This window comes from Takifugu rubripes, chromosome 9 (genome assembly GCF_901000725.2).
Source record: "Takifugu rubripes chromosome 9, fTakRub1.2, whole genome shotgun sequence".
NCBI classification, from domain to species: Eukaryota; Metazoa; Chordata; class Actinopteri; order Tetraodontiformes; family Tetraodontidae; genus Takifugu; species Takifugu rubripes.
Genome location: NC_042293.1, coordinates 14,220,817 through 14,233,837, shown reverse-complemented (window position 1 = coordinate 14,233,837; position 13,021 = coordinate 14,220,817). Strand labels below are relative to the sequence as shown.

The following is a 13,021-nucleotide window of genomic DNA, read 5'->3' as shown; positions in this document are numbered from 1 at the left end:
ATTAATGTGCTTTTTCTTAATATTCTTTATTGTACCTGAGCGAACATCTTGTGTCAAATTCAGTCCACGAATTGCATAAATCAGGTGCCCTGAAGAAACGGATGTTGCTTCAACTCCGCTTATCAAAAAATTGGCCTGATGTTGTCGTTTTCCTGAAGAAAACACTGAGGTTTTGTGTTGTGTGCGTGTTGATGGAGGACACTGCGTCCACGGTTTGTCAGGTGTCAACTGTTTTGGCGTCTTGTTCCCTGTCGACTTCCCCGTTGTTCATGACATTTTCACCAGAGACACACGCCACTTTGTTCTTTTCCTTCAGTATGTTTTCCATCCATTTGAGGCTGGAGTGTGGTGGCGACTGAGGGGAACGTACGGACGAGACTGAGCTTGTCCGCATGTTTTTGCCCGAGGTAATCAGCTCCCCGTAGCCCTGCTGGTGGGAGAAGGCGTAGGCAGAACGGCGAAAACTGGTCCTGCGTACCGGCTTCGGAATGTGCTCCTGCGGTTTTTCCTTCTTTCTGGATAGTTGCAGATGACGAACCTGTTGAATAACACACCTGTTTTTTTACATTATTAAAAATAAGCTTAGGAAGAATGCTCATTTTGCATAAAATCAGCCTGTTGCTGCTCCCAACTCCAGTCAGTTGGGGTAGAACAGTGGTGACGTGATTATCGCCACAGTAACAACAACCTTATCTGTTGTGGTGGGGGACAGGTCAACCCTCAGGAACCTGAGTGTTAAACTGGGCACGACACACACCACAGTGGTGAGCACAACCACCAGCCACACGTTGGCCTCTGACAGACAGTTGCGTGATGTCCCTGAAGACACACATCTGAAGTTACAACCTGCACAGGTGTGGCTCCTTTACACCCTCATCTACCTGCCAACCTTACCTACAAATGGAAAATGGTTCTGATTCACTGCAAACATGCCGTCGCTGTGCATCGTGAACAAAATGGCGAAGTACATGGTGAGACTTCCCCCTAGGAACAGCTGATTGATGGCTGTCCAGTAGTGCTTCTCCAGTCCAATCTAATGCCACAAACATGCACCATAAGCACATTTAGAGGATGAGTAAAGGCGACCTTTAAAAATATATCTTTACCTCCACACTCACGACAAGGATCAGTGATGTTGCCACGGTGACGGCAAATGTTTGCTGATCGGAAATCTGGGTGCCGTCCTCCTTCTCCATGGCAGCGAAGGCTCCATAGGGAATGAAGAATAGGAGGCAGGATGTTGTCAGGCCCTGCAGCGCGCACAGGAAGAACTGCCGTCTGTTGAAGAGAAGGTTCTGCTGGCCCGGCTTGTACAAGCTTGGGTAGCGAAGGCTGTGCTGGTCGCTGACATCCTGTAGGAAATACTGATGCTGTAATATTTTTATTATAAATGGCAGCATTAAGGTATCTGATGTCGTTTCTATGGAGGTCTACAGGCACAACAGTCAACCCTAAAAAGCAAAACCTTTAAAGTGTTACCTGATCAAAAAGTCCCATCCCCATAACTGGTAAAGATGTATAGATGACATTGAAGTGGGTGATAAACCACTGGTCATAGACAGTCTGTGGAATGAAGAAAAACCATTAAAACTGCTCATATCTGTCGTCAGCTGCGCACAAAGACAAAAATTCCAAATCCAGATACTCAACATTGAGCTGCGAGAGGATAGAATGTGAGGTAGGAACTCCAGTTGCTCGGCAGCGTCCTCACCTGAGCTGAGAAACCACAGAAGAAGCTGTACCAGAAGTGGACCAGAGTGAAGGCAAAGTTCTTGTAGAAGAAGTAGTACAGGAAGTGGCAAATGCGGAAGTAGGACCAGCGTCCGTGTACCAGCAGGAGCCTCTGCAGGTACCGAAACTGAGCGAAGGAGTAATCTGAGGCCAGAACCGCCTGCATCCCCTCCTGACCGCTGATGCCGATGCCGATGTGAGCAGCTCGAGGAGAAAAATGAGCCAAAACGTGAACTCACACCCAAAAGTGCAGCACCAGACAGGTGCCGAGACTTACTCTGGATCATGCTGACGTCATTGGCGCCGTCTCCAATGGCCAGCGTGACGGCCCTCTTGCACCTCTTCACCAGCTCCACCACCTGGGCCTTCTGCAGCGGTGTCACCCGGCTGCAGATGATGGATTTGCACAGGCAGGCCACGTCCAGGAACAGCAGCTCCAGCCGTGGCTCCAGAGCGTGAGCCTGCGGGGGCAGAACATGCAGCCATGAGAGCAGCTCGCAGCTCGGGACTCGTCCCTCGGCTGCTCGTTACTGGAGCTGACACAATCAGCAGAACGCTGAGAGGTGGCAGAGTCAGCAGAGAGCAACACGACCGTGGTTACCAAAGCAGTACCAGACTGTGTCCGTTGATGACTAACGCGAACTCTTCTGTAACGGCTTCTTTGGAAAGAGGCTGATCTGCAGCCGCGTCTGGCCCCCCACCATCTTCTCTCCAGCTTGCTCGACTTGTGGCCAAAATTTGACCTTTAGCCTCCCTGCAGAGAGAGAACATTTGTAGCTCTGTTAGGATTTGAGGTGTCATATACAGGCCGATTTCTGCTGCTTCTGTGTGTAGAGGTGACGCACGAGCACCTGAGCTGATGCTGCACGTCTTGTGACGTCGCACCGGAAACGACAAACACCTCCTCCATGTCGTCTCGCAGCATGCTGCAGGAGTAGCCGATGTTCACGGCCGTCTCTGAAACATCGCTAGTCAGTGTTACACGTCTGGACTTTTTCATCAACAGTCAACGGACGTCGGCTGAATTAAGCTACCGAGTTTGTCCCCAGTGAGGATCCAGATCTTAATGTCAGTGAGATGGAGGCTGGCGATTGTTTCTGGGACTCCTTCCTGAAGTTTGTCCTCGATTGCTGTGGCGCCTAGAAGCTTGAAGCGGAGCGACAGTCAGAGGAGGCTGAAGCGACGAAGACAAAGCTGCTGTCAATTTTACCTTCAAGCCGCGTTCGATCTCCTCGTACGTAACCGCCAGCTGAGCCTCACGGTCCTCGATGACAGTGCTGGCAGAGTGAAGCTTCTGCATCCAGACTCCAAAATCCTCTTCATCCAGGTCCTTGTAAGCCAGAGCTAACGTGCGAAGCCCATCTGCTGCAAATTCCTGCACGAAGGAGAAACTCAAACATCTCACCGAGTGTTTTTTGAAAAGAGGCTGCTAAGACTTACGCCGAGGTGGTCTGAGGTGACATGCATGAGGTTTTCACAGGAAGGATCCAGAAGGTCAAACATGATGGTGTCAGCCCCTTTGGAGTAGAGTTTAATGTCACCCTCTGGGTTTCTCACTACAGAACAGAAACATGACTTTGTTGGTGAAATCCAGTTGGGTCACGGTCCCAAACATCCTCAACCAGGCTCCCTGACCAATGACGCTCATTCTCTTTCGCACGTTGTCGAAGTCCAGTATGGCCAGCAGCTGGTAGGTCACGGCTCGTCCCATCTCACACACGCTGATGGTCTCGGGGGTCCGGGAGCGGAAGACGAACCCAAAGTTGCGTGCTGCTGTGACCAGAGCTCCCTCGTCGGGTGACTGAGCCTGATACAGCAAACGCCCTTCGTGCGCAGAGACGTCCATCAGAATCGTTTGCGTGCGTTTGTGCCGGTGCTGATGTGGCTCATTTACCTTCAGTCTTCTCCTCCGCCATGACAGTGTGACACACCGCCAGCAGCCTGAAGAACTCCTGCACGGCGGGTTCCTCTAGCTCGATGGCCTCCAGCAGGCTGTTATCATAAAACTGAAACCTTGGGTCACGGAGAGGGTTGAAGGAGAAGTCCACGCCGACAGTTTTCTTAAAGAAATGCAGAAAATCTTACAGTTAACAGCTAATCGGCCGGATACAAAAAAGGTAAATCAGCGCTTGTTCCGCCTTCAAGTACCTCTGTAATTTCCACCTTCTGGTTGAACTCATCAAAAACATCCCCTAACAAAACAAAATGTCATCACTTCCACGTGCGACAGCAGAGAAACTCATTTCCTGTGACTTAAATCTCGGCACCATATGTTTTTCCATTGATGGAGCACTTTCTGAAGACCATGATGTTCTGCGTGAGGGTGCCCGTCTTGTCCGTAAAGATGAAGTCCACCTGGCCCAGCTCCTCGTTCAGGGTGGTGGTGCGAGCTTCTGCCGGAGTGTCCGTCTTGGCATGGTACATCCTCCGGTCCCAGTTGATGAAGTAACTGTGGCCGAGCCTCAGAATCTCCATACTGAGGGTTGTTGTTTTCATTAGCATCAGAGCAAATGAGCGCAGGTGAGGTTTTGGACCGTGTCCTCTTACCTGACATACAGAGAGATGGGTACCACCGTGTTGAGGATGATGATGTAGGACCAGAAGGTGAGGAAGCCGGAGAAAACAGCGTTCCTCTGAACGGTGTCCCAGGGCAAATAATCCTGGAAGTTTACTCCGACCAAGCTCTCCCAAATGGTGTTTCCAATGGCCAAAATAGCTCCCATAAAGATAAGGAAGGCAAAGATCTGGCGTATAGATCCTTATTTTATTGCATACAAATACAAAAGATTGTGTTTTCATGTGCATCCAGCAGTCAGGGCAGAAGGTTTTACTGTGGCTCCCGTATATGATGCTGTTGTCTTTTATTGCCGTGGGGATTATTTCGTTATTTGCTCGGCCTGAAATCGTCATTCTTATCTGCATTAACAGAAAACTGTGGGTATCTAACTGGATTCAATAGCCTTCAACAAACAGCACTAGCAGCAGTGCAGTTTCAGTGAAGCTTCCCAGCTCATGTTAATTCCACTGCTCATTTTGATGTCTTTAAACATTTGTTCTCTTTTATTGATGTCCCTTGATGGAAATTCCATAATGCTGTTGAAAATGCTCTTGGGCGCCTCGTTGCTAAGGGTTTCTTAGCTCACGGAGGCTACATAATGTTAGCAAACATCAGGAGGTGAAAGGAAAGCCAAACTGTTGTCTTTAATTAAGACAGAATATGGAAAAAGCTCACCAGTAAAACCAGAGTGTTCATCAGTTTGTCGATACTTGTCCTCTTAAACGTGGCCTTTCCACAGTTCTGCATTAGCTTGGTTTGCTGTCCTGCAGGAAAAGAATAACTGTCTCTTGTGTCAGGGTAGCAGATGTGAAGATGATGATGATAATGATGGTGATGAAGAATGCAAAAAAAAAGGCGTACCAGCAAAGACAACCATCCCAAAGCACCACTCCGTGTTCCTGAGTACGCACCCTCGCAGCAGCATTTTTCCAATATCCAGAGGGTATCTGCTCCCTCTCCAGCACAACGTTCCTGTGAATTTATCCAGCTTGTTGTTGGGAGTTTCACAGATGACTTCTCCTGAAGAAGGCGAATTCCGTGAAACATCAGGATAGAACGCGCGACAAGCAAACAGGTTCAGCAGAGACGTCTCACCATCAAAGGCCATCAAGGCTGCAACGTCTCCCATCTCCGAGGTGACGCTCAGCGCGTGGCGGACTTTCAGATTGGTCTCTCTGTGTGGGGCACAAATGGATTGGTCATTCCCAGAGCTTTGGTCTTTGTTCCAGGCACGTTCAGCTGGGAGGAGACCCCAAAAACAGAAGCACTTACCCATCGAGCGCCGCGGTCTCGATGTAACAGAGTCCGCAGGGTTCGCTGCTGCAGAGAAGGAGGACGTCCGCCTGCGTGGAGAACCATCAGCCTTGGAATCTTTCCACACATCGCTGGGGGAGACAAATATGTCTACTCACGGCAACACTCTGATTATTCTCCAGCTTGATGACGTCGCCCACTTGAATGTTCTTCCACTTCTCGTTCTGCAAGCTTAAAAAGAAAGATTTGATGTGCATTTCAGAGGGCACGCGCAGCTCCCGCTGGGTCAACAAAGGCCCGATGATGAGTTACCGTCCCCCGATGATGACCTGCGACTGGCGGTTGTTGACTTGCCGATCACTCTTGTGTCGGAACTGCAGTTTACAACAGAAGGATTTGAAACACCATTTAGGGGGGGGGGGGGGGGGGGGGAATCAAGAAAAAGGTGGAAAGCTACACTGACGTAGTCGTCTCTGGCGTCCTTGACGGCCGAGGTGACCAGCACCAGCACCAAAGGCACGATGGTGGTGAACCAGGAGAGGGATGAAATTTGAGGGATCAACTGCGTGAAGAGACTTGATTACTTTTTAAAAGGAGCGGCCCTGCAGTCCAAAACGCCGCGTCACCCACCTGCAGTATCAGCAGCACTAAGAAGTAAGCGTTGGCGACTCTCTGGAACTGCTCGAACAGATTGAGCGGCAGGAAGGTGAAGACGTTGTACTTGGACGTTTTGATGTGATTGTCCTGGGGAGCCAGTTGAAAGGTGACGGACAGCCCCAACCTGCACGGCAACGACCCACAAACGCTACTCACAGCATAGGAGAAGTTTCTGTTGTGGTCCCGGGCGTTCGCTTTCACACGCCGTTCCTTCTCTAAACACGGGGAGAGTGGATTTAAACACATTTATATGCTCAAATAATGGAAATAGTAAGACTTTATTCACATCTTGTCTGGTGTTAAGTCAAATTTTAGTCTTTCTTTTATTATTGCAGGGGTCAAAGATGGACGAATTCAAGGTGTTAACGTTCACAGAGCAGAGCCGCCGAGGCGATGCGTGGAACACAGCTGAACAAGTCCTGAGCCATCTCCAATTTCATGTGTGTGTGTGTGTGTGTGCGTGTGTTGCAACATGATCGCCCGTCTCACACAACAGCTTCAGCCTGCTAACACTGAACACATTATTATTATTTAAACAGTTTCCCTCTACTTAAACATTCCATTTTAATCTGCATTTTCCATTTTATTCAAATACATAAATATGTATATATATATTTAACTTCAGCAGATTCTACAATGGCGTTTCACAAAAGCTTCAAAGATTTGTACAATAGTCCTGCTTTATTTCAACTGCCTTTTATTTTCCTTTGGCCAAAAATTATTCATTTTTATTTTTGTTTCTAGTTCATTAGGAGGTGTAAAATCATTTTGGTGGAACATTTCTGTCTACAGACATGCGACCAGCTACCATTTTAACCAAACCTCTCGTTATTTCCTCTCATCAGAGTAGTGTTCCTACTGACGGTGGCGTTTCTCCTCCAGAAGTCCATCTTCTCCGAGGAAATCCCAAAGGCTTCCCTTAAAGGATGAGGTCATTTATGAGCTGTGATGTCATGATCATCTGTACTTCCATTTTTTTGCATTTTCCTTTAAGCTACACAGTAACGAAGTGGTAGAATATGTCGAATATTTTCTCAAAACACTGAAAAAGTGCAGGTTCAGCCTTTTTCTGTGTAATAAAATGTCATCGGATGTGCAGGAACTGTCCTCCACATTAGGCCTGACAGCTGCCGGTTGCTTCTCTTCTGTTTAGCTGCACTCATGGAGACCCCCCAGCAACACAGATCCCTGCATTATTCCACAGCAAACACAGTCTCTTGTTTAAATTCTGCTGCCCTACCTGGCACAGGTTTGCAGAGAATGCAGTGCTGCGATGTTGTCTCGTATCCTGTGGAGGTCATTCTGCAGACTCGGCTGCAGCAGGAGCTGTAATCGTCCACCTGGGGGAGGAAGAAAAGTCCCCTGACTCGGATGCACCGAGCCTGCTTAGGTAAACAGAGACTGTAGAGAGTGTGTCAGGAGGGGCAAGAGTCAGACGTTTGCTAGAAAGGATGGAGAAAATAACAGAGAATATGTAAATAACATGGGTGAGTGCACGAGAAGCTAAAAATGGCCTGACAACGTGCACAAATTCCAGGACGACTGCTTATCTGTGGGTTTGCAGGTGTGTAATCTGACTCAAATGCTCGGAGATAAAGAAACTTGCAGGTTTTCAACGGTGTTACTGCATGACGAGACTTCTGCCCGGTGTGGCGCTGCTGGTGCCATGGAAACCACGCTCGTGGATCACCTGTGAGGGGCCAAAGTTCAGGTGTTGAAAGGAGATTTTGGAGGAGCTCCACCTGAGTTAGAGAATTAGACACAAATGTTCATCTGACTTCCACCTGTTAGCGTGCACTCCATTACTTCCTGGGTTCTCGTGTTATTTAATGTTGAAATGGTGTTATAACACGGTTATTAGTGTTGTAATTAGTGTCATAGTCGGCTCTTGTGAAAGGACAAAGGTGCGACCGTTTTTGGTATTAAACTGTCTGTAACCCTTCACCGTCGTGCAGACGTTTGATTGGCCGAGCGGGCGATGTGGGCGGGGCAGCCCTCCCGGATTCCAGCAAACTCCAAAATGATTCGATGACAGGCCCGTTTTGGTGAGATGGGTGGCTCAGAGCACAAGTTCAGATCGTCAGCACTGCCGATCGGTAAACTGGTTTCGGTGGAGAGAAACTTCCGAGGTTCAGATCCCGCAGCGCCTCGGAGGTGAGTGACCGTCTGGGTCTGTTGTCACCTTCATACGTGACACGGCTGCGCGCTTTTGCAGCCATGAGAGCTGCGTCGGGCCGTCGTGGTTGAGGGGTTTTATGTAGCGTTGCTGCGCAGCGTGGAATTGGTTCCGTGGGGAGGAAGTAGCTGCATGGGCGAGATTATAACCTGAAAGTTGCACTTTTCCGATGCAGCCATTTTACGCGCAGTGGCTGTCAGAAATGTCGATGCCCAGAAGGAGTAGCTGAAAATTCACGCAGGCCAAATCTGCCGTGAGCACGCACTTTCTGCACCTTTTATTTTGACCCTTATAATCTCGTTAGAGTCCCTTTTTGTCCTGCAAACAAAAAATGTGGAAATAGGCCCATTTATCACACCGTAATAAATGATTTTCGACCTTGTCCTCATGCGTCATCTGTGCGCACAGGTATGTGTGCGCCACTGTCAAAATGAGGTTAGCTCAGGTCACAGCCGTCCTGCTATTGTAGTGATCGACTGTAATCTACGTGTTGACCTTTGAAATTAGTCCTGTGGGGTTTACAAAGAACCTGCAGAACCAGCACTTATACTATATAATTAAATTACAGAAACAGCCACTGGCTGGTTTATGACATCCAGGAATGGCGCCGCCTTTTTCAATAATATAAAAATGGAAAAAGAGGGTGTGAATATGTTTTGTTTTATTATATAATTTCTGTAGGAGGAAAGACGTGACAAACATTCTTAAAGTTTTCCAATGCTGTAAAAATGTGTAAACTTCAAACCTGAAAGCACCATCGTACAGCAGATGCGTCATTCTCTCCAGGATGCTGCAGGGACAGTAAACATTTAATCATGAATGCTCATTATGTATTTGTAGCCTAATTATCATTTTGATATTAGGGTAATATAGCTAATACAGACACTTACAGCAAGAGTTGCCTTCATTATATTTTTTCAGATTGTTTTTTTTTTTGGTCCAATATGGCTCTTTCAACATTTTGGGTTGCTGACCCCTGATCTACACCACTGGGAATCAGCTCTGTCTTGAACTTGTCAGAACACGTTAAACCACACACAGTGTTAGCTAACGCTGAAACAGCTGCTGCGACCTTCCAACGGCCTGAAAACAAAAGTGGAAGTGTGATTTGTTTCCAGGAGCTGTCGCGCTGCAGTTCCTCAAACATTGGTTTGTTTGTTTTTCCCCAGGAAAGAAAATGGCGGCCTTGCGTGGACTGGGGCGGTGCCCCCCCAGGAGCATCTCCGTCTCCAGTCTTCACACCAGCAGCAGCGTCTCCGCCAAACAGCATTACAAGATGCTCGTCCTCGGGGGAGGAAGTGGAGGAATCGCCATGAGCGCACGGATGAAGAGGATGATGGGAGCCGAGAACGTGGCCGTTGTGGAACCCAGCGAGGCAAGGAGCCGTGTGTGTCTGTGAGGCTGCGACACACACACACACTCACACACAAGTCAACAGTTTGTCCAACTCTAATTCCAGATGCACTACTATCAGCCAATATGGACGCTGGTGGGTGCCGGTGCCAAAACGGCGGCTTCTTCGGGTCGTTCCACCGCCAGCGTCATGCCGTCCGGGGTGAAGTGGGTGAAATCTAAAGTTGAGGAAATAAACCCAGACGCAAATACCGTCCGCACGGATGATGGGACTGAAGTACGTCTGTGATAGGGGACATTTACATAGAAACTGCTGGTAAATCAGTTGCTACGTGAAGCTGAATTTTTCACGTTTCAGATCTCCTACGAGTATCTGATCGTCGCTCTTGGCTTACAGCTCCATTATGAAAGGGTAAAGATGTTTTTCCCTCCACCTCTGCTCATGCTGCTCCTGCTAAACTCAGCTACATCTCAGGAAACTCTGTTCAAATGTAGATTAAGGGGCTTCCAGACGGGTTTGAGCATCCCAAGATTGGATCAAACTACTCCATCCAGACGGTGGAGAAGACGTGGAACGCCCTGCAGAACTTTAAAGGAGGCAATGCCGTGTTCAGCTTCCCAAACACGCCGGTGAAGTGCGCCGGAGCGCCGCAGAAGATCATGTACTTGTCTGACGCCTATCTCAGAAAGGTACCTGAACCATCCCTGTGGGAACCTGGAGACCGCTCGTCTTTCATGGGTTAAACAAGCGCCTGTATGTTTCTGTTCCAGACGGGGAAACGGTCAAAGGCCAAAATCATCTACAACACATCACTTCCTGTGTTGTTTGGCATAAAGAAATATGCCGACTCACTGTGGGAGATTGTAAAACAGCGGGACCTGCAAGTGAACCTGAGGCAAAATCTGATCGAAGTGCGGGCAGACAAGCAGGAGGCGGTCTTTGAGAACCTGGACAAACCAGGTGAAACCACAGTGGTTGAGGTAAACCTGAAACTTGACGTCATGTTTTTTGATAATGGCGACTGTTTTCTGTACACACACTTTAAATGTTTAACTTCCTCCGGCCGAGCTCGGGCGTCTGGCAGGTTTCATTAAACGGGATAAACATTTGTTCCCAGTACGAAATGCTTCACGTCACGCCACCGATGGGGCCCAGTCTGGCCATCAAAGGCGGCCCACTGGCAGATGAGGTTGGCTGGCTGGATGTAGACAGAGACACCCTCCAACACAAGAGGTATCCCAACGTGTTTGGGATCGGCGACTGCACCAACCTGCCCACGGCCAAGACCGGTGCTGCTGTCGGTAAGACGTCGGTATCAGCGCAACGCTGGAAACTCCACTCGCCCTCATTTCCTGTGTGAGGTGGACAGCCCTTATTCACAGTGGGTGTGTTGCGCTGTAAAATACTTACGCAACACTGCAATAGCAGGATGTACAATAGCTTCACAGTCAGGAAAGGTTTCTGAGCAGCTGCTGGGTTAAAGCGGGTCTGACTGGAGCTTTTATATGATCCCCCCTGTATCTCAATGACGCCATCATCCTCCGCCTGAGAGACCGAAATGTGGGTTTATGATGGTCTGGGCCTCATAAACCTGTTTAATTTTCCAATTGAGTTTAGTGCTGATAACCTGGTTTAATTAGTGGAGCCCATCATTTGGGAGAGTTCTGCCTGTGCGTTCGTTCCAAATCATCAGTAGTGACCCTAAAATGTTCAGGAGGGGCTTGAACGTTCTGGGGCTCCTGCGCATTCAGCGCACTGCGTTACTGATACAATCAGTTTGTGAAGCTGCTGCTGATTATAGTTGCTGATTAGGAGCAGTTACATTAAAATCATTTCGTGCTGGTTTGAGGTCAAGAGGTCAACTTTGCACCACCTGTTTCTCTTTCTCAGCGGCTCAGTCTGCCATCCTGAACAGAACCATCAGCAAAACCCTGAAGAAGGAGAAGCCGGACAAGAAGGTGAGGGGCCAAAAGGCCCTAAATAGGCCTGCGCCTGCAGACGGGCGCCTGTAACTGCTCGTCTTCTTCTTCGCAGTACGACGGCTACACGTCGTGTCCGCTGGTCACCAGCTACAACACGGTCATCCTGGCGGAATTCGATTACAACGGGCAACCTCTGGAGACGTTTCCCATCAACCAGGCCAAAGAAAGACGGCTCATGTACCACATGAAGGTCGACCTGATGCCGCACCTCTACTGGCACGGACTCCTCAGGTGAGCTGCAGGGCAGCAGGTGTTGAAAGGAAGCAACGTGAGCTCAGCGTCCTCATTTATTTTCTCCTTCTGTAAACATCAGGGGCCTGTGGGGCGGACCGGGACCCTACAGAAAACTGCTGCATCTCGGGATGAAGTGAGGCCGTGGGGTGATTTTACTATTTGAGTCTAATATGTGCTAATGTTGCGCCATCTGTGCTACTAAACACGAGCGCTCGTGTGGAATGTTCAATCATCGTCGCGCGCATCTCTGCAAGTGCCAATCATGTAGTTCAACCTCAAAAGTCTGTTTTATTGTCGTGTAAAAGACTGAAATGAGATCATTCCAGTTTAGTAAAAACTTGAGCTGTCAAATTTAAGGCGTTAAAACAGCGGCGAGTGACCCCGAGTGTCTCTAGTAACATATTTTGGGCTGTTTTTTGGTCCCGTAGTGACAGGCAGCAGATGCAACTGATAAAGATGGAAGGTGCGATGTCCAAAAACACCCAAAAGACGGAAGAGTCGAGCGATAGAAGGTCTCATGCAGACTCGGCAGGAGGGAGTTTTCTTTTTACCGAAGCACTTCCAGGTTAAAACACCACAATGACACAAGCGTTAGCCAGCGATTCTGTTAGCACCTCAGCTAACAGGTCGCTGCCCTCCTCATCGAGTCCGCTCGTGCAAAATGAAACACGATTAATGTGGACTGAAAGTGAATCTTCAACCGTTTTAAACGTTCGACAGCACCGGTTAAAACATACATTTCAGGTTTGTGTGCAAATGACATTGTTTTAGATTCGGGGGAGTTACTGACATGGCAAAAATGAAATAAGGCTGATTTTCTGTCTGAAGTCATTTTATCTCTGAAATCAATTCTTGCTTTTAGCCTTTACAAATCAGTCATTGGTTTTTACTTGGTGCATATATGTAGTGTTTTGTCAATCTTTATCTGTACATATATGTGTAAACGGGGGACGTTTTATTCAGCTACAACCCCGACTGAATGTCTCACTTTGGAGGGTTTAAGAATTTTGTTGCAATCAATGGAGAAAATAAAAATGAAAGAACCTGTGAACATCAAGCTCCTGAGAACCATGCAC

At 48.3% G+C, this 13,021-nt stretch overlaps 2 protein-coding genes across 2 annotated transcripts; one reads left to right on the top strand and one right to left on the bottom strand.

The window, feature by feature from the left end:
- Nucleotides 1-40: 40 nt before the first annotated feature.
- atp8b4 (ATPase phospholipid transporting 8B4) lies at nucleotides 41-8,131 on the bottom strand. The gene is made up of 28 exons (XM_011607650.2): nucleotides 7,440-8,131; nucleotides 7,059-7,117; nucleotides 6,356-6,414; nucleotides 6,173-6,286; nucleotides 6,006-6,104; nucleotides 5,855-5,916; nucleotides 5,701-5,773; nucleotides 5,561-5,631; nucleotides 5,384-5,463; nucleotides 5,150-5,308; nucleotides 4,964-5,052; nucleotides 4,279-4,475; nucleotides 3,999-4,207; nucleotides 3,880-3,923; nucleotides 3,626-3,791; nucleotides 3,367-3,555; nucleotides 3,172-3,287; nucleotides 2,942-3,106; nucleotides 2,766-2,877; nucleotides 2,583-2,688; nucleotides 2,344-2,485; nucleotides 2,009-2,192; nucleotides 1,712-1,935; nucleotides 1,480-1,563; nucleotides 1,107-1,352; nucleotides 895-1,033; nucleotides 689-819; nucleotides 41-538 (listed from the first exon to the last, which is right to left on the bottom strand). The coding sequence occupies exons 2-28, from the start codon at nucleotides 7,087-7,089 to the stop codon at nucleotides 218-220; spliced, it is 3,612 nt and encodes a 1,203-aa protein (XP_011605952.2). The 5' UTR covers nucleotides 7,090-7,117; nucleotides 7,440-8,131; the 3' UTR covers nucleotides 41-217.
- A 68-nt stretch (nucleotides 8,132-8,199) lies between these two features.
- On the top strand, nucleotides 8,200-13,002 carry LOC101067169 (sulfide:quinone oxidoreductase, mitochondrial-like). Its single transcript, XM_003967714.3, has 10 exons — nucleotides 8,200-8,353; nucleotides 9,545-9,750; nucleotides 9,835-10,005; nucleotides 10,087-10,140; nucleotides 10,224-10,418; nucleotides 10,500-10,709; nucleotides 10,847-11,030; nucleotides 11,620-11,687; nucleotides 11,764-11,942; nucleotides 12,025-13,002. Exons 2-10 carry the CDS (start codon nucleotides 9,553-9,555, stop codon nucleotides 12,080-12,082), a joined length of 1,317 nt encoding a protein of 438 aa, XP_003967763.1. The 5' UTR covers nucleotides 8,200-8,353; nucleotides 9,545-9,552; the 3' UTR covers nucleotides 12,083-13,002.
- The last annotated feature ends 19 nt before the right edge of the window (nucleotides 13,003-13,021 follow it).